Below are 23444 nucleotides of genomic sequence, written 5' to 3'. Positions count from 1 at the left end.
TTGATGTGTTTATTTGTCACAGATAAGTACATTCAATAAAATGTCCAATTTTTTCTTTTAATAGCTGCAGTGTTTCAAAATGTCAAAATACATGTGCAAAGATTGTCAGCGCGGTATTTTAATGAAAGATAACTACCCTGAACATTGATAAACTCAGTAATTGAATGTTTTCTGATGACTTAATACTTTTTTTAGTTTTAGTTTTAGTTTTCTGTTCCGCCCTTTTAATCAGCTGTGAGCAGCTCCTTTATGCAGCTCTGTTCACCGTTTTACACGTGTCCGTCCAAGACTAGGCAGAACGATCTCTCACACATATCGGAGCACGTCTTGGAAATACAGTAAGATATGCAACGCAATAATTCCAGATGGTGTAAAGAACCACGAGACAAGGACAAGGGATGTTGGGTTATTTGATTCCACAGAGAGAAAGATAAGAAAAAACACAGAGGTAGGCACTATAAGAGTCCTGAACGTTGGCTGTGTGCTGTTAAAGCCGGACCCGAGTCCCGTCGAGGCCGAGTCTGCTAATTGTTAATCAAGCTGGGCTGATGAAAAGCAGCTCAAGTGTAAATGGATGTGTCAGGCTGGAGCAGCACTCAGACACACCTTTAACCCCCACAAAGGAGAATCAGCATTATTCTAAATTTGAACATGCACTCCAGCGATTCAGAGTAGCTGTGCTATTATTCAAAGGGAAATTTGGAAGTTTTGATGTAGTTGGTTAAAAAAAAATTTAAGGGAGGGAAAAAAACACCAAAGAAGGAGACAGATTAAGGATAAATCACAGGAGACAGTAGGTAAGTCAGTGTGTGTCACTGGACTTTAGGTGGTAGAATAAAACCTCTGTAGGAAGATGGAATGTGTGACAAAACCCACCTACGCCTTGTTGATGTCCAGCTGTCTAATCAGTGGTTCGCTCGCCGTCACCTGCGGCCCTTATCCTTTTCCTGGACGCGTGGCCTCGGGGCAGGACTGAGGCAGGTTCGAGGCGATGTCCCTGAGACTGTCTCTCTCCTCTATGATCTCCTGTAAGTCCTGTTCAAGGACGTTCATCTGGCTCTGCTGCTCCTGAGCGGCCGAGTGCAGCTTCTTGATCTTTAGACCCAGCACGGGGCTCTCGACGCTCCCGCGAAGCATGCGGAGGCGGCGCTCTGTCTCGTTCAGGATCCGGTCGAATCTCTCCAGCGGTATGTTACCATCTGGACCGGAAGCACAAGAGAGGAAACAGGAAACCACGGGAAGGGGTGTCAGATTATTTACCTTTGATTAGTTTGTATGATGATGACAAAATAATGTAGCTTTGGTTATTTTCCTCTCAAGCAGGTTCACGTATTGATCACTGAAAACCAGATTCCTGCATTTCCAGTTTGTTCTAAAGGACCACAATACAAAAATAATTTAACAACAGAAACAGAAATAAATAACTACACATATTTAATACACTGAAATTGACCTACAAAAAAATCTAATGGGCCTGACTAACAGTATTTATTCTTGATTTACCATGGAGATAAAAGTCTGAGGATTATTTCCATGTTAAATGAGCCATTATAAGGCACAGACTCTTTAGTGATCTGGCATTTAAAGGTGTAATGAAGATTAACGAGTTTTTAATTTATGTAAGACTAAAAAAGTAGCTGCAGTAAAAATCACCTATAAAATAATGACTCACTGATATTCCTGATTAGCTCTGTTAGCGTGTCTGAATAGACTTTTAACTGGAGCTTGGCTGCTTCCATGTCCTCCTTTACGCCAGTCAGGGTCACATTAGGCTGGAAATGAGAAGACACATCCCTGACGTTTAAACGATGGAAATCAGAGACGAATCAACACACAGAGATGTGTCCGAGTCGGTACCTCTGAGGTGATCTGGGAGTTTGCCTTGTCAGTTAGCGTCTCCTGCTCTGCAAGATGTCGTAAAGCAGAATCTACGTGGGAGCTGAGGTGCCGGGACGCCGTCCTGGTGTGTTTGGCTTGGGTCAGAACAGCTTTGGACTCCTGCCGGTAAAACATTTAGCATGTCGTCATGCTAATGGTTTCTGACTACCACTACAGGGTGCCTACTTTAATCCAACCCTTATAACAGCTGATCTTGATCTGTAGATGGCACTACACAAGAGAAGCTATTACAATTCCTCCTGACGTTGAACAGAAATATTCTTCCCAATGTTTTGGGAATAGGAATAACCTGCTCATGAATAGCGGATCAGCTGCACACTCACCTTTGCCACGGCGTGTGCCATCTGCTCCACCTCTTTAGTGGTGTTGCTGGAGAAGCTGATGTTTTCCAGAGCTGGTTTCAGCGTCATCTCAATCTGTGAGACTCTCCTTCGGACATCAGCCAGAACTTTTTCCTGCAGGGGTCGTTCCTTTTTCAGCGCAGCCTGAGTCTGGGTCTGCCGAAGAGGCCAGTCCTGCACCATGTCTGAAAGAGGAACAAAGGTGGTTATCAGGAAGATTTCAATTAGTGAAGTGGAAAATAATGTATCAAAATCTGATTCATTTAAAGCTGTTTAAAACTGGTAAATAGCAACATTATATTTCTGTGTTCAAAATATCAAATCAAATTAAAACAGATCTGGAAGAACTCAACATTGCATTAAATTTAAAAAAAAAATCTTGTGTTAATATTTTACTGAAAGTCTGAGGAAACCAGAGCCTTAACATGCTGTAAAATAAACATTTCATTTCATCAGGTTTTTCACGGATGCCGCTGCTGCATTCATATGCGACAAGAAGGTCAAAACAATACGATGGAGACGACATATTTATCGCAGGAATACTTCTACTTATACGTGTTTACAGTGTCAGGACTCCCCATTTCAGTTTGAGTTAGAGTAAATTAGCTGGACCTTCGACAAAAACATTATTGCATGGATGAAAAATAACAATGAAAAACAGGGACTCACTGTCAACTTCTCTGTGGAGCGCCATGGCGTCTGATTCCACCTCTTTTCCTGTCACCACGGACGACAATGCTGTGACCTTTGACCCTTGAGTGCGTGCTCGTAGCTTGAGAAACAAGCGTGAGATGTTTAACATTACGTCAGTGACGTCTAGAGTTTTCAAAGCTTCAGGAAGGTATAGAATATTTTAAAGTAGCTGGAACTGAAGCGCCTTTCTGATAGATAGCATGTTAGCATTTGGTGTCATATCAGCATGTATTTGCTAGGAAGTCCAATTTGTGCAGGTAGTGACACATGTTTGACCTGTGACATTTCAGGTTATGTGAACAAAATTCCACCAAATGCCATAAATGCACTCACCTCGCTGATGACGCTGACTATCTCCAGCTTCTGATTGGCCGTCATTCGAAGCGGCTTCATCTCCTCTCCGATCCTTGCGATGAATTCGTCTTTGGTCTGAATTTTCTGGTCCAGCTCTTTTATTTGTTTCAGCAGGTCGTTCCCAAACTACGCAGGAAGCGGAGACACGTAAATTGGATGTTGATGATAACACGTTAACGAGTGTGCTAACTTATCTTTGTGTCAGTGCTTTTGTTTTTTTCCTCTCATCCGCTCAGGGGTTTATCATCCGTCTCTGCAACAACATGAGCTGAAAACTCTGCCAGCACCTTCTCCTCTATTGCCTTCCTCTCAGCTTGCCAAGTGTTAAATTAAGAAGAAACACTATAGTGGAGTTAACTTCCCACTCCTCAAAAAAAAGGGAGATGGATGTGTTTCTCTGTGAGTGCACATTAAATGAGCTGGAATGGTTTCTTTATATGTGCTGCTATCACAGCAGCTTTAACTAGGCTAAATTACACTATAATATAACATAATAGCACTTCAAAATCCATTTGTCGCCTGCAGGTGCTGCCCAAACTGACCTCTGCTGTACGGTTGGCTGGATGCGTTCGGTTCGGCTCTGGTGATGGGCTGGCATCTGTTGGAGTCAGCTGATGTAAAGATGATGAGATGTTACCCAGGGCCAGCTTTAAACCAGCAGCTTCCTCCTCCAGGGCCCGTTGCTTGGCTGCGGTTTCATTCACCTGTGCTGTCAGGTTATCTTTCTGCTGCTGCATTTGTGTGATGCTGAGAGGGAAGGAGAGGAGAGAATGTAACATACTGCAAATACAGACAGCGAAAGTTTGGAAAGGATGACTCAAAGTATAAAAGATGGATTCAAAGTAAAGGAATCGAACCAGAAACCTCGTTGCTGTGAGCGACAGCGCTACCCACTGCGCCACCGTGCGTCCACTGCAATTTCGTGTCTCAATTAAATAAAGGCTGATGTGATCTAATATTTAAATCAACACAAATCTACAAATAACAGTCTGGAGGTTGTTGTGAGTCAAGAGGAGCTAAGAGATAGAACAAAAGCACACGCATTCAGGGGAGGTGTTGAAGCGGAAATTTTCCAATATGTTTTGCCATAAATGGAGTGAAAACAGGGTAATCACAACAAGCTTTACTTTAGAGTTTTGGGTTAAAAATAGTGGAGGAATTAACTTCAAATGTTTGGTGGAAGTGTAGAATACCACTGACAGGATAAATTCTCACATCCTACAATGTCACGCCTATATGAATGTTACTGGTCAGAAAACATTTGCAAAGTTGAACTTGACTGCATTAATCTCATGATTAATTTTGACTTTAAAATACTGCACTTCTACTTTTGAGGGGAGTTAAAACATATGTTGAGTTGGTAAAAATTAACCAGTTACACAGATTAAACTTGTTCCTTTTTCCCCATCACGAGATCTCAGTTTAGTTTTGCACATTTTTTTAATTAGGAGTAGAATTTCCGGAGTAAAAACATCTCTGGGTGCTCAGCAATGCATCTGTAATGAATTGCAGACTTAATTAGCAGACAAGCGCATAAAGAAAAGTTATGTTTGCTATAAAGATTGTAAAATGTTTGCAAAGTAAAATTGTATCCAAACAAATATCACAGTGAGAAGGTCTATGTATGAAACTGAACATCAGTTCCTTTTGAGGATTCAATTGAGGTGATTTGTTAAAGCCGCTGGTCTTCAACAAAGATCCATTTGGTGATTCCACTAGTTAGTTAGTTAGTTAGTTAGCTGGTTAGTTGTGCAGATAAGCTTTATTGAAAAGTCCCTCACCTTCCACCTGGAAGCTTTTAAAAACTAAACCTGCTGTTCAACATAAGGGGGGGACGTCTCCAGTCGATCTTTACAGCTATTGTTTGTCACAGATTTCAATAACACACCCAGATGAAAATCTACACTGGAGTTACGTATGCTAATTTTGTTTGATTTGATTCGTACCTGTGAATCTCAGGATTAAGATTTAAATTCCTTTTAATCCCCAGTGGGGAAATTGTATTTTCACTCTATATATTAAACACACACACACACACACACACACACACACACACACACAGACACACACACACACACACACACACACACACACACACACACACACACACACACACACACACACACACACACACACACACACACACACACACACACACACACACACCTTTGTCTTGAACTGGCCACACGCTGGTTCCCACTTTAAGTTTATTAATGTTGTGCATCTACAAACCTGAATACACAACCTGTGAGACATGCCTTCTCACACAGACGAACAGAACTCTCCCGATCCGAGACGACTACTGTTACAAAGGGGGGTAATCAATTTGGAGTTTCTGGCTTCCTGCTCTCATCATGGCCACCCGAGGGCTTTTTGCATCATTCTTTCTAGCATTCAGCATAATCCTCAGAGCAATCACACGCTAGGAGATGCAGCGAGCGTGCGGCAAATCCAAGAAAGCAATAGGCTTACAGTGGTGAGAAGTCTTACCCCTGTGGCTAAATGTCTTACTCCTAAACTCCACTGTGCTTTCAAAGGCCTCAGTAAGGAAGAGAACCCTGAGCTGTAATAGTGATAGGTGCACTTTGTTAGGACTACGCTACCAAAAGAAATAATCCAGAGATTTGCAGCTTGTTGGGGGTTTCACAACACAAGATGCTTTATGTGAATGGAGGACATTTCTTTCAGTTTGTATTTGTCTGTGTGGGTGTGTTTGGCTTTGTTGAGCTTACCGCTCTGTTAGGTTCTTGATGTACTCCTCCGTGGAGTTGTCCTGTAGTAGATCCATCAGGAAACCGAAGGTCTGCTTTGAGGCGGCTACCGCCCTACTGGCCATGGCCTCGATGTGCTCCGCTGTCGCTCTATGACTAGGAGGGAGGAAAGGAGGAAGATAAAGTGGAAGGATAGGGGGAGAGGGAAAGGAGAAAGTGAGTTAAAAAGAATAACGGAACATTACAACTGCCTGAGGAAAGATGAAATGGGTTCCAACGTTGAAGACTCCCCTCGCTGGTCCAGGTTTCTGTAACCACTGTATAAATAGTACCGCATAGTCTGAGCAGCCGAGGGCATGGATTCATCGTCGCATAATGGGAATGGATCCGACAGGATTCAAATAAAACATCTAGTCACACATATGACGACACATCTCTGAGCCCGACTCCATGTTAGCTCATTCCACACTAATGATAACACACAACAGTGACTCTTCAGAGTCGTGAATATTATATGTTTGAGGTTAAGTGAGCTGGAAGACTCCAAATGTCGTTCCTGCACTTTATTTATTATATAGATACATGTAATTGTCTGGTTCATCCTTAATAATGTCAAAACTGTGGTTTAGTCAGAAAACCGTCTCAAGTAATATGGTTTAATGGTTTAATGGTTTAATGGTTTGATAGCTAGTTGACAACATGATTACTAATCTTGCTGGGTTTTTTTGTTCCTACTTCTATGGCTACAGCAAAATATTCACAAATTTAAATGAGAGATTTTCTGTAGAATAATATATTTAGGGTTCCCCCCACCAACCGAATCCAACTTTAACCCATCATTATCAGTCAAAAGTCAAAGTCAAAGTCAGCTTTATTGTCAATTGTACCATTTAAGCACGACATACAGCACAGATGAAATTGCAGTCCTCTCAGACCCACAGTCAACAGGCAGTACAACACAGGCAGTACAACAGGCAGTACAACAGGCAGTACAACACAAAGTATAGGACGAAACACAAAGGGATGGTAAACATCTCTATACACTCTCTAATCCCGTGGGGAAGTGACGTGTGCGCGATGTTGTGTTTCAGTTCTGTTCCCAAATCCCAAACACAATAGCGCTTTCAGAAAAAAAGTCCACCTGACTTACATTGTCACCAGGGCCCGTGAGTCATTGACCATCATGTTCCATTTGTTCGGTCCTGATGCTGCCTCAAAAGGAATGATCTATGAAAAAGGAAGAGAACAGGTCACAGAGAGTGAAAAAGGTTTCCATGTGTTCACGATGACGAACGGACGCCGAGGCTGAGGGGAGAGTTTCATTCAGAATTCTGGATCGGCGTGACGGCTGGTAAACCTCTCTGTGTGCAGGTCATGGAGTATCCTCATATTGTTGGTCTGCCGTTTAATTTTTGCAAATAATGAAACTCCTCTAATGAACCTCTATACTCCGAGGCCTGGGGATAAACCTCGCTCGAAATAAATCCCCCAAAGTAAAGTGTACATTCAAATGAAAAATCCACCCCCAAGTAATTTGAGAAAAATGCAAATAAAAACTGGAAAACCGATTGATAGTAGCATTATTCTTATTTTTTTGGGGGGGGGACTGCTCTGTTTATTAATTTGAAATTAAATTGCCACGGCCTTCGGCTTACCAGGTGATAAGGCTCCACAGAGGTATGGTGCGTCTGTTCTTACATAGAGAGCTTTAAAATGGTAAAAGTACGACTGTCTGAATTCACTCTGAATAACACGGCAACGGTATCCATAATGGATTTATGCAAATGTCGTAAGGAGATAGTGAAAAGCCCCTGCGGTAGGGTAGTCGGGGTATCAATCCAGCATCAGTCTGGATCAGACTGAACACAGACAACACCACATTGGAGTGACAGCACCTGTGATTGTCCTACCATGTTGTCCAGGTCCAGCGTCGCCTGCTTTAGCTGTTCCTGAGACGCTCCCATCATGGACAGCGTCTTCGTGAAGGTTTGACAGACAGCGACGGGCTCTTCATCCGTCACGTTGCCGCTGCAGTTCAGAGCAGACGTGACGCCGTGCAGCTGGGCTGAGAGTCTGCCTGCAGAAGCTTCCAGCAAGGAAAATTGTTTTATGAAGGCCTCCCGGGCTTCTGAAAGAATAAAGAGCAAGAAGCAAATAAAACCACAGTTAAGTCCTTCACGGATTATTTCACAGAGAATAGTATTTTTCCAACTCTCTGTGCTGCATTTTGATGCATTACTCTAATTTACTGTGTGAATTCAGGCTCTCATCCTTCCTGTACATCAGTTAGCAGTAAAAAAAAACAAAAAAACAAAAAACAAAACTGGATCTATAAGTAATTGTGCCCGGATGTGGAGGTTTGTTGCAGCCTTACTTTGTATTCTGGGGTGTTTCTGCTCTGACTGGCTGCACAAATGGTCTGGGTTACAATTAGCACAAAGCCTTTGGATATTTGTTGTTCACTCTTTGCCTGTCTGTTATAAAATGAGACATAACTTGTGTGTGTGTGTGTGTGTGTGTGTGTGTGTGTGTATGTGTGTGTGTGTGTGTGTCTGTGTGTGTGTGTATGTCCCACTGTGCGCTCTTTTAGCCTGTGTGCCCACACAGTAAATTTGTCGCGCCCACATACTCATTAAATTATTATTGGGTCACCCGATGTCTTAAAGTGCACGTCTGGCAGCTGCGTGTGTGTATGCATGTAAAAGGGGGCTGTTAGATGACCGCTATCGTGATTGCGACGATAATCATAATAAACCAAGGATTAGAGACGCCTCGACCGTCGTATAAATAAAGATTAATTTGGGCACAAGGTGCCTTGTTCTGTATTGTTATGATTTGTCTCCATTTGGCCTGTGCAGCTGAGCACCCCCCCCTCCCCCATTCCACCAACCCCAAACATAATGAGGATATATCAGCATTGTGTTAAAGTAATTAGAAGAGGTTTGTGCTGTTGCCGGCTTCCTGATGTAATCGCTTTGTGTTGTGTCTGAACCAGCGTCACACTGAGGAGACGCTGTCAGAGCAGCAGCCCATTTTGTACAACGCCAGGGGCAGTTTCATAAATTTCTTAGCAATGCCTGCTGGATTTATACTGTGTGTGCCGATATGCTACATCTCCTCACAGTCGTGATGTGACACATAGGTCTAACAGAGCTTCAGATTTCACAGAGGAAACATGAACGAGACGTGGTGTTATGGTAGCTTTTGGTTACCTTGAAAGGCCAGGAAATCCTCCAGAGCGTTGGGCAGCGTGTCCTCACCCTGGTGCTCGTGATCGTAAAGCCTGGCCATGTGATACTTCAGCAGGTGGTGCTGCTTCCCGGATCTACCTCTGCAATCAAAATGAACCAAGAGCCTCTCCAGATCCAGCAGGCGAGTCTTGAGATTTTCCGCCTGTGAAAAGGCACCGGGATTTATGACCGGAGGTGTCGATGACAATATGGATTGTAATCGTGAAAACAACCAGAAGAATGAACAAAAATAAAAACCGGCTGCAGCGACATAACATGCTGCAGCAAAATATCCATTCATCCAGATCTGTATTTATTAATTCAGACACGGGGATTGAGATAGGACTCTGATTGTCAGCACACCACAGCATCACAATGCAGTATTTCAACAAAGGCAATGAATAAATGAATACCAACAACAGGCGGTTAAAATACACTTTTCCTATCCACATCCACTCACACTGTTCTCTGCAGAGAATAGGACCATTTCTGAAGATAGACTGATTAGATTTCTTGGAAAATAGAAGTAAAGGTCTGGAAAATGGAAGGAAGGTGCCGGGATTGGCCCCAATTTGTCGACCCTAGAAGTTAAACGGTCCAGACCAGAACGGAGAGTGGCTGATGTTTGCTGCGATAACACCTTCTTTTTCAAATCATGAAGCAAGATGCATGTGGTGCACATGTGTTCCAATCAGTGAGTGGCATTAATGAGCTCATATCTTCTTCTTTATAATGAAACACCAGGATCCTCGTTTGTGTCTTTAAACAAGCACCTTATATCCTTTGTGACTGTTTTATCACATTATCTGGCCGGCCGCTCCTCGGTTTCTTTTAATAGCTTCCTTGATCATCGATCGAACGCTTCAACCGTCCTCTCTTAGCGCTTGTTATTCTTTTCCTTCCTGTGAGCAAGCCGGAGGAAAATGTGAGCAGAGACACAGAGAGTGGGATGAGGCGGGGTGGTGGGGGTGGGTTGGGGTAGACTGAGGATAGTGAGAGTAATTGCAGGTGTTCAGTGGAGACAAGGCTGGGATGTTCACTGAATTGCTAACACTGTTGAAATCACAGCCGGCATTCACACAGGTACAAGCTAGTCCGGAGAGAACACAGAGTCACTTTAGCTGGAACAAGAATGTGTTCAGAGAAAAGACGGAACACGTCGGAGGTATTGGAACGGCCTCAGATGCCAAATCCAGGGAGGCGGCACCTTTGGCATGCAGACGTGGGCTGCAGTGCAAACAAAAGGGATAGAAGGAGGCGCAGGAGATCATTAGGGCAAATCTCTCCTTCTGTCTCACTACACAGTTACTGTTAACTTCCACTATACAAATAAAAAGGAGCCATATGGTTGTCACCAGGGTTTAAAAAGGGGAGATGCGCTGGAGGGACCAGGCTATTTCCAAAACAAATTGCACCACATAATAGTAATACCCAAGGGACCATCTGTGTGCAGAATTTATATGATCATGTGCAGGAATATGTGCAGCAGACATCAATACACATGAAAGGAGAATAACGATCGATGCCAGGGACATCAGCAAATTTACTCAAGTGTCATACTTGGGATTTGAAATATTGACAACTAATGAGAAACTGCTTATGAAGAAAAAACTTTGACCATTTGCTGGTTTCTCCTTTTTATCAGTGAGGATGTTTTGCTTTTGTCTGCTTGATAATACTGCAATTTTAATTCTTTGAGGCTTAAACCTTCACCACTGGAAACTTGGGATTGTTATTACCTTAACCAGTGGGAATTGGAGGAAGTCATGTGATTGGCGCCATTTGTTTGTAATGACTATAAATCAGAAAATCTCCAACAGATTTCAATTTAAACTTTAATCAAAGGTGGGCCTTAGTGAGGAAGGGGGATGATCAAATTTGGAGACTTATCCAGGCACTGGTATGGAAGCAAATTTATGATTGTTGCTATGACGATACTGTGACATATACAAACCAATAGGCCACTCAGCACTGTAGATGTTTTGTCACCACCGGCTTTCAGGGGTCGTTCACAGTCAGCGAGTTTGTTTCGATCACTGTGAACGCTGGTTCGATTGTCCAGTTAGTACATGTGAACGAGCGCAAAGGCAGCCGGCAGAACCTCAGGGCAGAATAAGCTATCAGAACAAGACCTCTTCAACAGATGGGTCCTGTCTGCTAAGGATATGAACAGGATGTTTATATCCGCTTCCGCGAAACTCACCTTCATTTGTGTGTACAACAAAGTAGGTATACCTGGTGCAGTTTTAGTTACATCTACACTGAACGCAGCTACAATTGTGAGCAAATGGATCACATGTTGTGTTGAAAAATGACAACGCTCATCCGACTGCGACGCGGAGCCTCTCAGCCTCTTTCAGCCGATCGATTTGGCTTCCTGGCTCACCCCATTCACATCTCACCACCTACGGTGTCATTCTTTAAGGTTTTCAGGTGGCCTGGATGTCTAAATGTAAGCTATCTGCTCACCACCCAGCCTCAGACACAATTAGAAACCAGCCAGAGATCATAATGAAGACTTTAGCATGAGTTCCGCGGCTTTGCACCTGGTAAGAAGAGGGTTTGAGTATTACCAATCAACTGTTTGATTGTTCCATCAACTCACCTGCTTCATGATGAGGCCATAGCAAACTGGACATTCCTCACACTGGTGAGTGGCTCTGTCGTGGAAGTAGTTCCACTCACACTTGTCACACTTATAGCCCACAAAACCCTGACGACAGAGGCAGGTACCGTTACTGCGACATTGCATGGAAACGGAGCCCATTGGGTCGCAGTTGCAGGCTGGGAGGGGACGACAGGACGGGGGCACGGGTTAATGTTTGAAGAGGCAGGAATAACTACGTGTCATCTTTACTCGGCGGCGTACTGGACAATTAGAGGACAGCACTTGTGACGCCTGAAGTAAAATCCTGCACCTCTGCAGCCTCGTGATGAGAATCCAAAGAAGCCCACGCGGCAAGAATCGCACAGGGTTCCCTCCACTCCTGTGCGACACACACACTGCCCTGTGATTGGATGACACGCGACGGATGAGGAGCCAATCGGATTACACTTGCACCTGAGGAGGGAGGGAAAATAGCTCATTAATTATGTTGAGTCATTATAGGGAATAGAATGACCGTGTATATATATCTATACCTTTCGCATCCTACACCTGGGTGGAGGTTGAAGAAGCCGACTTCGCAGTTACTGCAGTCACGTCCCGTCACGTGACTGAGGCACTGACAACTTCCTGTCTGAGGGTGGCATTCATTTTCATGCCCGGAGGTACCAGCAGGATTGCAGCTGCATGCTGGAGGAAACAAATAAAACAAATTCTTTATTATGAAATGAGAACAACGGTAGTGTTTCATCGCTAACAGCTCAAATCACGGTGATGCATCATGTTAGCATGGAGGAATTGTTATTGATTTGATCTCAGAGAGCTTGAGGAAAAGATGGAGGGAAATGTGGGAGAAGGGAGCACCGGGGGAGACTCATGGATCTATTTCTGACATTGTTCTGTAAATCTGAAATTCGACCTGGGGCTTAAACAGTATGAACACATCACAGCTTACTGTCATCATTCTGTGGGTCTCTGTCTTCCTTATTCCACTGTTCACTCAGACCTTTTGTAATCCTCAACCCAAAAACTCGCCTTTTATTATTTTGTGGGTGGGGATTCTGAGAAATGTCTCGCAGCCATTACTTCCACTCATTTGAGGCTTTCACCTTTGATGAGTTGAGAGTGCTACACCTGTCAAATTTAAAACTTTTGATTAGTCATTTATTCAGCACCATGAATGCACCATTACCTGCCTTTCTTTAAAGGTAGGACCCGAGGCAGTCTGGTCCTTAATGGAAATGGTTATGAACACTGTTCAGTAGTCACTCCTGATCTAATGAAGACACATGAGGAATCATTTTTGAAGATCCGCTCCGATGTTTCCAGAGGCATTAAAATACTCTTTGAATAATAGATTGTGTTTTTTCAAAATAGTTCAGTCTCCCTGGAATGAAATGTTTAAAACTACATGAAGACGCAACAATCCTGCTTCACTGAGAAGTCATACTTGTTTCATTTTCAGGTAATGTGAGAGAAACTTTCCCTGTTTAGCAGATGGATATGAAAACAAACCTTTAGCATCAAACAAATGTTATTTTGGACATCTAAAGTGACAAAAAAAAACATTTTTGAGTCTCTCAGAGGTGAAAGTTCCCTTTTCGCATCTGCCAGCAAATCTTAAAATCAAACATAAAAATCTATTAGATGGATAGATAGATAGATAGATAGATAGATAGATAGATAGATAGATAGATAGATAGATAGATAGATAGATAGATAGATAGATAGATAGATAGATAGATAGATAGATAGATAGATAGATAGATAGATAGATAGATAGATAGATAGATAGATAGATACTTTAATAATCCCAAGGGAAATTCAGATTTTTTATTAAGCGAATATTTTCATGCAGTCCCTCCTTGGTCACTCACGTTTGCACCGTTGGCGAGCCGTACGGTCCAGGGCGTTTCCGTAGAAACCCCGCTGGCAGCGCTGGCAGCGGTCGCCCTCAGTGTGTCCCACGCATTTAAGGCAATGCCCGGTGACGTGGTCGCATGTTCCCACGGCGTTGAAGTCCACGTTGCCGTTGCAGTCGCACCTCGAACACTGCCGAGGTACTCCAGACTGTCCTAGGGGGTCTCCATAGTAACCGTCTTCGCACATCTGACAGCGGATCCCTGCAAGGGGAGAAAGGTGAAAGAAACAAGCAGGATTCGTATGAATGACTGACGAATAAAACTTTAAGAGTGTGTTACGAGCCAGTTATAAACTCATCATGTGTCACATGCTTGAGAGCCACACTCCTTCCAGTATTAATCTCTCTTCTCTCAACTTTGTATTTCATTTCTCTCTTGGCACTAAATAAATTACCTTGAGGGTTATTATATAAGCTGTTTCCTTTTGCACCTGCTGGCTTTTCTCAGACAGGAGCTGATGAAAAAATCTGTGACCTTACATTTACAGGCCTAATAACCTGCATGTAGAACACGGTGATGCAAAGCTGCCATGTTCATGTGGCATGTAACACTAGAGAGGACAGGTGGTATTTGCAGATGAAGGTAGGAATTATTTGTAATTATAATTAAGAATTAATTGTATAATGGGCTGCACGGTATGTAGTGGGAAGCCCTGTCGCCTCACAGCTAGAAGGTTCCGGGTTCGAGTTCTGCACTGTGCGGAGTATGTACAGTATGTTTTCTTCACGTCTAGGTTGGATTCTCTAGGTTCCTCCCACTTCCAAAAACATGCACTCCAGGTGAACTTGTTGGATCCAAATTGTCCGTAAGTTTGTATGTATGTGTGAGAGATTGTTTGTCGTTCATGTTGCTCCGCGGCGCACTGGTGTCGCGCCCAGAGTGTCCCCCAGCCTTATGCCTGTAAGTCTGCTGGGATGGGCTCCAGCGACCCCCATGACCCACAAAAATGCGGAAGAAGCAGGTAAGAAGATGAATTATATATGTATATAATTATACATCAAGTTTTTTTCTTTTTTAATTCAATTTTTTAATAGCAATTCAAAATGTACCGATTTGTTGATGCCCACCGAGACACACTTGAAAGAGGGCAAAAATGTTTTGGGCATACATCTTTTGCGGAAATGGTTTATTAGTCCATGGAGCCTTGAGAATGCCTTTAAACCACCAGCGCTTAACCTCACCTGTCTGACCTGTAGGGCAGTTGGTACAGACCACCTGTCCTGTCTCTGTAATTTGGGCACAGCTGGTACTGTCTGGGCAAGGGCAAGGCTGACAATCATCAGGCGTGCCAGTCAAAGCGTTGCCATAGTAACCCTCCAGGCAGCGCTCACAGGTCATTCCAGTGGTGAAGTCTGAGCAGTCGCACACACCTGATATGGAGAGAAGAGAGAAGCAAAAATGGATCAAGAGGGAGGTGATGTTCCAGTCTTTACCAGCAGAGTGCGCTGTGTCTCTGACCAGGAGTGCAGAAGCTCATCTCCAACCCACAACCCTTTCCCCCTCAGCCCACCATGGACACCATAAGACAACTAAATTCACCCCAACTATAATTGCTTTGGGAAATATAAGAGCCAAATGGAGTCAGAAAGACCTTCAAGAAGAAAAGCAATTCTCCCATCAAGTGGAAGAGATTACCAATTCTATGATGTCCTTAAAAACAAACCGTCTTAGAAAAGCAACTGTCAGCCTCACGCCACTTTAAAGGACTTGGTCATGTGCAACGTGTGCTGATGCACGCGAACATGTACAGAATCTCTTGTGGATTCTCTTCAGTTTATTGATCAGAGTTTGGGGCCTCATTATGCGGCGTATCAAACCCAGTAAGCTGCACACAGTGTTGAATTATACAACATGCTAATCAGAGAAAATGTCCACAGTAGCGGTGAAGAAAAGGACATAACATCTGAGCTACTTTAAACAAAAAGTACAACACCCTTACTCCTGCTGTGGATCAGTGATCTGTGGCAGCTCTGGTGTCACAGACTCTGAGAACAGAACCCACTTACGCCCTCAAAGCATTCAGTTCTTGTGGAATTTGAGCTGCAGCAACTTCGACAATAGAAATTGTAGAAGATGTGACATAATGTAGTGTGGCATTCTCATTTAATAACTGACTGACTACAGCTTACAGAGGGCCGCAGAATAACAAGCGTTGGCATTCTTTGAAAACGGCAAAAAAGGAAAAAGAAAAGGCAACTGCTAGGATGCGCAAAGTTCAATTTATCACTGGATCATAATGAGCAGACATTCATGAAGTTTTAATGACCACTAATGCATTTTAAAGTGTAACAAAATAATGATTTTGTTCCAGCCCAACTGTACAACCACAAGAAGGTTGTTTGGCATTAATGCAGCACACCGTCATGTTTAGCTCTTAGCATCTGGACATCAGAGGAGCTCAAATAATTTGAATCATGTTGAAAATTTCCAAGTTGACCAAAAGCAAGGGTGGATAAGAGTAATTGTGCTGATGTTCCAGAGAACACCAAAAGCATCTGGATGGAAAGCAAATAATCTCTGCCGTGTGATTTTATAGTCTCCTCATTAAAATTTCTCACCACTCCCTCAGACCCTGCAGTGTGATTCGACGAGTTACCCCTTCCCTGTGCATTTTTAAATCAGCCCACACCACTGAAGATTGGAGTAAAGAAAATTCTCGCCTCTAGTTATGGGGTCACCGAAACCAACGTCTCCCATCACTAAATAAAATCCAGTTAACTTCAGACCTGCGAGTCAAGATAACAGCTGCAAATTGATCACATATAGCCATTAGGGGGAATAGTTATTCCGTTGCCTGATGAAATGCAGACTTCTGGGTAAAAATCATTAGTTCTTCAGCAAGTGAGGTGAATAATACATGACTTCCAAGCATAAAATGCAAGTCATTTAAGCAGAGTATTTAGTAATAATGATAGTTCACAGCACAAAGTAGTGAATCTTTCTTGAATCTCACAAGGCATTACAATGACACTGACGGCGAGCGGTGTCATTCCCCAATGAGCCATAGTAAATTTAATGGCACCAATGTGCTGAATTTACTGAGTGTGAAGATGACTGAATGTAATATGAGGCAGTAGAGCCACCAAGGGCCTCCTTGACACTATTATCATTCCAGGGGCTCCTCAGAAAAGCTAATGCCATGCATCACAAACTGTGGCTGAACGGCGGGGCAGCTCATCAGGTGACGTCCGTTCGCCGTGGCTCCTTCGTCACATCCCTGCAGATTAACGGGACGGGTGGGTCATCGGGTCGGAAATCTCTGAACTTCACCCCTCCACTCTCCGCCTGAACGCTATCGTTTGTTTGCCGATTGCAAAGCAGAATTTTTATATAAGAACCAATCTGGCTGGAGTGTTTTTTATTCCAAGAGGTACTCGTCATCATCCGCGCACCGCCACATCTCCTACCTCATTCTTTTGTGCAAAATAGGAATGGACGTGTGTGCTTCGCTAAAGGTAGCAGCTAGAATTGCGTGTAGGAACACCAAATGGGAAAACATGGGAGGGAAAAACTCAAAGAGAAATTGTTTTAAATTCTGTTATTACATTCATGCCCCAAACTTGATTTATTCATTGACTGGAATTTCTCAAAAATCTTCACATGCCGAGCATCCTGTTGCATCATGGGAGGTCTCTCTGAGGAGAAGGGCCTCGTGTGGGGTCTTTGCAGATGCATGAGCCCAGAAATAAATAAAAGTAAAACATGTCACATGAGCTCAGACAGCATATGCCCACACGCATTATGTGGCTAAACTATTCAGTGACAAATGCCTTTCAAAGCTAAATAAATGTAGACTAAAACAACATATTGCCCTTTCTCCAGTCGAGCTCTGCTTTACATAAATACAATATGGATGCTCTGCGATATACACAGCGTTTCCAAGACCATCGCATTTTCCAGGAGGTTTGTGTACTTAGCCCAATGGAACAGTAAAAAGCTCCAGGCCAAGGAAATCTATTTACTAATGCATGTGAACACAGTGTTTTAATGAAGCAGAGGAAGAAACAAAATAGAAAAAGAGATAGAAAGAGAGAGAGATCTGAATCTCCAAAGCCTGGAGGGGAGACACTGGGCTAAATTTGCAGCATTGCTGTTTGATGGTTGTGTTGCTCTCTTATTTAAAGCAGACGTGTTGCTGCTGCTACTGCATATGAACCACGATGAGGGTCTGAATGAGTGGACGGTCGTATGGAAGACAGGGAGGACTTTTAAGGTGGGGGGAGGGGCTGTATGTTCTGTCCACCCCCATACATAATGGGTACAAGACGAATGAGTGGGGAAATATGCTTTGTCACGCTGTGACTGTGGGAAAGAAACGCATCAATTTTTGTTTTGTGTACAGAGACTGTCAGCCAAATTGCTGTGGCCAAGGCCTTTGGGTACCAGGGATAGGGATGTGTGTGTGTGTGTGTGTGTGTGTGTGTGGGGGGGGGGGGGTCCAACTGCAGGGGCTGTAATTCATGATGCTGGTCACCTACTGTGAAGTTGAGGAACAGAACATGCTTGAGTTAGTTTAGACATCAAATAGCTGTTTGAATATCTTCAAGTGGTTTCAGGTGATTTAGCAACAGAGGTGGACCTTGACTATTATGCCATTTTTCATCTGTCGCCCCCTGTTGGTTTTTCTGTTTTTGCAAATCTGGATTAAAAGTGAACTTTTTTTTCTTTCTATTTTCTATTCATAAAATAATAGAACTACAAGTGTGATTTCAGTTAAACTCTGTGGAAAGTTGGGACATGGGTCTGGACAGAGGGGCAGGACCAAGAACTTACCTTTCCTTTCCTCGAAAAAAAAGTTTCCATCAGGAATTACAGTAAATCATATATTGTGGGATTTCTCATCTGGACCCACCATGAGGTTTGATATTTGCAGGTCTGAGTGAAATGTTTCAAAGACTATTGGGAGAAATTTCAGAATCAAGAATTAAATGTAAATCTGTCGTCTGGAGTTTAATTAGTCTAATCCTGTACTTTAATCCAATCAGTCTACACATTTAGCATTCTACGCACACTGTCTTTTGCATGTTCTCCAACTTTCTTCACATTTTATATATCCACCCATAACAAGGCAAACAAGTTTTTTTCTAAAACCAGAGTGTAATGATATCGGTTTCTTTTCACAGCTGCTGTTTTTAGGCTGGGAAAACATCCTCATTTTCCTTCATTTCGGTGAAGTGCCGAGATGGTTGCGCTAAGTTTTTCTTGTCTCAACCGATTCCATCAAGGAAAAGGTTGAGACCTTTTCAAACTAGTGATTTCTGACAGTGTGTCTGGAGACGGAGGCAGGCGGAGGCAGAGCGTGTGCATTGTTTATCTTCCTGTTTATTTTTGTGTAAAATAAATATGCTGGTTGCGAGGAGATAAGTAAAGCGTGCTGAATGGGATCAGCAAGAGAAATTACATGCTAAGATTTATTCTAACTGACTACATCTGTCTTTTTTGCTCACTCTCAGTTCTTTTTCCCCTCGCTGTCACTCCTCATATTCCATCACGCGGATATAGACCAGGCATCTCAGGGCTTAGCCCGCAACAAATACAACCCACAAGAGAGATTAGCGCGCTGAATAAGCCGATGCTAGCGCCAGCTTCACTCTCTATTAGTTTGTCTGCCTCAACTTTCTCTTATAGATTTTTCCAACTAATGACCTTAGAGAGCTGAAGATGGCATTTAAGCAGGCATTTGGGAAATACACGCTTTGGTTTCTTCTGTCTGATTATAAAGCATCTCTCATGGTATCCTCCATTTTAACCCAGCATCCTAATGAGAACTGCAATGGGAAGCATGTTTGGTAATTTCTTCTTTTTGTAGCCTAATTGATGAAACAAGGCACTGATTTTTTTTTTAAAAGCCAACGTCAATGACTTTTGCTACTTGAGCCCCTGATGGTCCTTCACAGAAAAACACCAAAAAATAAAAAAAGTGTTCACTTACCAACCTCCTCCACCAGACGACAGTGGGTGTGACATTTAGCTATGCAAAACCACAGCGCATTATTCAAAAGTTTGGCCCCGCACAAATGTCAAAGTGAGAAATAAGCACATGCTGTTATGAAGCAGAAAAAGGACCAGAAAGACCTTATTTGTTCTGTTTTTTGTACTGACGCACAAACTGCATCAAGCTGTTTGGGGTCAGTAGATAATAATAGATGGTTTTTATTTTATCCAGGCATGACTTTAAATTCAAAGTAAAGAGTGAAAATGTACTTTCATAACAAAACGCTGCACCAAGGTTTCTATGCATGAGGTATTTTGATATTAACTTAATATTTGTGTGATTTCTTATTAATAATGCAACAAGTTGTTTTTATAAAATAGTAGACCAAATCTAAGCCTCGAATATCTTGACTTTCTGCTTCAAGCTGTGCTCAGTTTATGACTTTGTCATCCCCACTTGTCTTGCTGAACGTCCGAGAACTGTCTGTAAATAAACACAAAACCTTAAGTAATTCTGTCTCCTATTTCAGTCAGTTTGGTCCAGAAATCCTCGGATGACATTTTTCTCTGAAGATGTAAGTACAAGTGTAGTTCGCCACAGAGGACTAACAAGGGTCTATTAGGGGGCAGGGATAACAGAGGAGCTTTAACACAGCACCCTAATGTTCAAAACCCGACAGCGACTGCAGTGTCGCATCATGCGTTTCATTTGTTTAGGTGATTAATGAGCATCTCCCTGCTGTGTGAACTGCAGAGAAAATTGAGTGCCTCCATGCTATCTATACATTCCAATCATCTCTCTGCTCCCTGAATGCTCCCCCTCAAGCTAATAAATAATGGTTTCTGCCCAATCTGGTATGGAAGCATGTTCCATCCATGCCAAAATGAAACTACGCCCAAAACGAGCCACATGCGCACGGTTTTTGTCATGTATCCCGAAAAACATATGTTTGACTTTATCAGCCCTGCAGCGCCGGCCGCTCAACAGAAATTGAGGTTTGTTCATTCTCCCACAAATATTAACAATTCCAATCTGCTGTGCTGCGCTAGAGAACCGACACAACTTAGAGAATGCTAATAAATCATGATTATGATGCACGATTGGATGCAGCTTCCCTCGGCAGCCAGTGAATAAACTCTGTCCCAATTCTATCCGTGGGCGCATCCTGTATGATAATACAAGTCGTTTAGTAATTATACAGCAATTAAGATTGTGATAGGAGAAACAGCAGGTTGGTCCGCCCTGGCGGTGACAAATGATGAGCGCCGTGTTTGTAATCGACTTACTTTGACAGTTCCCCTTGACCTAAACTTATAGATTTATGGTGAGCTTCTGCTGGTTGTTTGCTTGCTTCTTTTCATTAAAGACGAGCCCGCAGGCCCTCCGAGCAGAATGTGCCACCATCATCTCTGAAAATGACAGGCTAATTTTAACTAGCTTCCACCCGGCTGCTATTCAACGCTAAAGCTTCACGCCAAAAGCACACGGCGCTCTGGATTTTTGATCCATGACTCAGAGGACACCTCGCGCTCCATATTTAACACCCATTCATCATTTGAATGACACCCGTGCCATGCAAATATTTTTAAAAACGCAACGAGCAGCAGTTCACTCGTCTCCGTGTGCGTATCCTGTCTGTGCACACTCATCAGGGATGAACATCAAGACACAAAACTGTTTTAACATGACACCAACAAATCACAAGGGTGTCCTGTCAATAGCTCAAGCACAAACACAATCGATCAGTTAAGATGAATTCTTATTATCCATACCTCTCTTTTTCGAGCACCCTTCTCTTTTTGACTCTAAACAGACTTAGGGGGTAGTGGTTGACTTTATCTAGGAAATTGGACTGTGCTCGTCACATAGTCAGTAGATAAGTTATAATTAATTATCAGACTGTTCTACAGCAGTCAGGCGTTCTGTTTGAAATCAGATGATTCCTGGTTTACTCAGAAAATATTTAAGTTCTATACAAGCCTGTTGCTGCTACTATTAAACATTAGTGACACTCATTTAAAGGATGGTTTAAAAAAAAGGAGAAAATAACACAACCTGCATGGAAAAAAAAGTTTACTGTCCAAAAGTACAAGAGATTATTGTGTGAGTTCTAGTATTAATCCAATTAAATCTTCATTTGTATTGATATTAATGAGACGTTCCCATGCTTTTTAAATTTTTTTTTATTTTTTACATTTTTGCAGGATTATTTGGAAGGATATGTAACATTTATTCAATTCTTTAACCAAAGCACTAGCTATCTTTCATTTATGGCACCTCACATCTTAAAGCATTCTGGGATTTTACTTCCTCCACTCTGCTCGGAGGGACATCCACAGGACCAGATATCACTCCCTTTCGATCCCATAAAGACACGAGACACACTATCCTACCCGGAAGCGCTCGAGTTTTGGGACTGGGCTTGAATGTTTTTAATGAAAGGGGAACATTAACTGATATTTTGTTCCACTCATGGCTGCTCTTGTTAATTATCGACGCCAAATTCTACTCTCCATAAAATCTGGTTCTGATTACATAATGCATGAGGGAGCAGAATATTGGATACTATATTAACGTGAATGAAATAAAACTGAATGATGAGAGGAGGAGCAGGCAGGGGAGTCAAGGACCCTGAAAGCAGAGTCAAGGTGACTGAAGAGAGCGGTACAAAGCGAGCAGAGATGAAGATGGAGGAGGAAGAGGCTGACTGATGAGTCTGCAGAAGAAAAAGCAGCAGAGAGAACAAGTGTCTGTGAAAAAAGGAGAGACATCCAGATTGAGAGGACACATAAGAGATGCAGAAAATCTGCACGCAAATGAGACATAATTAGTCAAGAGACACTTAAGAAGTTTAATTAGAGAGGAGACGAGCAGGCAGTGATACCAGACTCGCTTCTGGACCTGAGACAAAAACACACACAACACACACAGCCATATGAAGACACACACACACAGCCACAAACTTAACACACACTGAGAGTCAAAGCTTCTGGCGTCTTCTAAGTAGGTCAGATCTCTGATACTTTAAGGCTAAGGGTTGGAGGGAGAGATGGGGAGGAAGTAAAAGATTGAGGAAAGATAAAAGATGGAGGGCGGGACCTCAGATGGGAAAGCTGTCGGCTTTTGTTGGGATGAAGGGACTTGTTTAAAATGGTGAGAGCGAGATAAAATAATTAAGTGCATATACGATTCACTCTGATACACCCTTATAAATAATTGCAAAGTGGTTGACTTGTTTACACGCCCAACAGCTGCTGTCTTTCTTACCATTTACGGGACGTTGTGTTTGGGATATGAGTCTGAAAGAGCGCCACAGCTGCTGTCGTTATCAGCCGTAAAATGACAGATGCATTACACACTTCTAGTTTAGCTGGCATTATAAAGATTAGTTGTGTGAAATGAGGATATCGCCGTATTAGTAGAGCCATCCAGTTTTCAGTTTGAGTGATGGCTTGCCAATGCTCCTGGGGGAGGACTGAGTTACATTCCCTTGAAGCAATAATGGCTCGACGTCAATTCTGTAAAGAGTCGGAAAAACAAAAAAAAAACAAAAAAAAAACTTGGTTTGAACAGCCTGCATCTCTTTCAGTTCCATCTGGCCTCTCTGAGGCACGGTGACAGAAAGCGTTGTTTCAACAACCTCCGATGATCCTTCTTGACGCTGGATGAACGTTTCAGAGAAGTGGATCTCTCGCCTAAGTAGCAGCTTGGATCAGTTTAATAGTCTGGAATAACATAAGTCTGGACAACATAA

At 42.8% G+C, this 23444-nt stretch overlaps 1 protein-coding gene across 1 annotated transcript in view; it reads right to left on the bottom strand.

Annotated features, from left to right (window-relative positions):
- lamc3 (laminin, gamma 3) overlaps positions 1–23444 on the bottom strand; it is an 82502-nt gene continuing 59058 nt past the window's right edge. Inside the window, exons 13-28 of the mRNA XM_068334788.1 lie at positions 14937–15125; positions 13711–13956; positions 12370–12523; positions 12147–12289; positions 11834–12012; positions 9211–9391; positions 7909–8126; positions 7149–7225; positions 6020–6154; positions 3830–4034; positions 3267–3413; positions 2910–3012; positions 2223–2425; positions 1858–1998; positions 1673–1772; positions 1–1199 (exon numbers count right to left, since the gene is read on the bottom strand). Of these exons, the coding sequence (XP_068190889.1) occupies positions 937–1199; positions 1673–1772; positions 1858–1998; positions 2223–2425; positions 2910–3012; positions 3267–3413; positions 3830–4034; positions 6020–6154; positions 7149–7225; positions 7909–8126; positions 9211–9391; positions 11834–12012; positions 12147–12289; positions 12370–12523; positions 13711–13956; positions 14937–15125 (2684 nt within the window). The 3' untranslated portion in view covers positions 1–936. The remainder of the gene's footprint in view (positions 1200–1672; positions 1773–1857; positions 1999–2222; positions 2426–2909; positions 3013–3266; positions 3414–3829; positions 4035–6019; positions 6155–7148; positions 7226–7908; positions 8127–9210; positions 9392–11833; positions 12013–12146; positions 12290–12369; positions 12524–13710; positions 13957–14936; positions 15126–23444) is intronic.

Source organism: Antennarius striatus, chromosome 15 (assembly GCF_040054535.1).
Source record: "Antennarius striatus isolate MH-2024 chromosome 15, ASM4005453v1, whole genome shotgun sequence".
In the NCBI taxonomy this organism is placed as follows: domain Eukaryota; kingdom Metazoa; phylum Chordata; class Actinopteri; order Lophiiformes; family Antennariidae; genus Antennarius; species Antennarius striatus.
The sequence above is the reverse complement of the archived record's forward strand: the minus strand, read 5'-3'. Positions and strand labels throughout refer to the sequence as shown.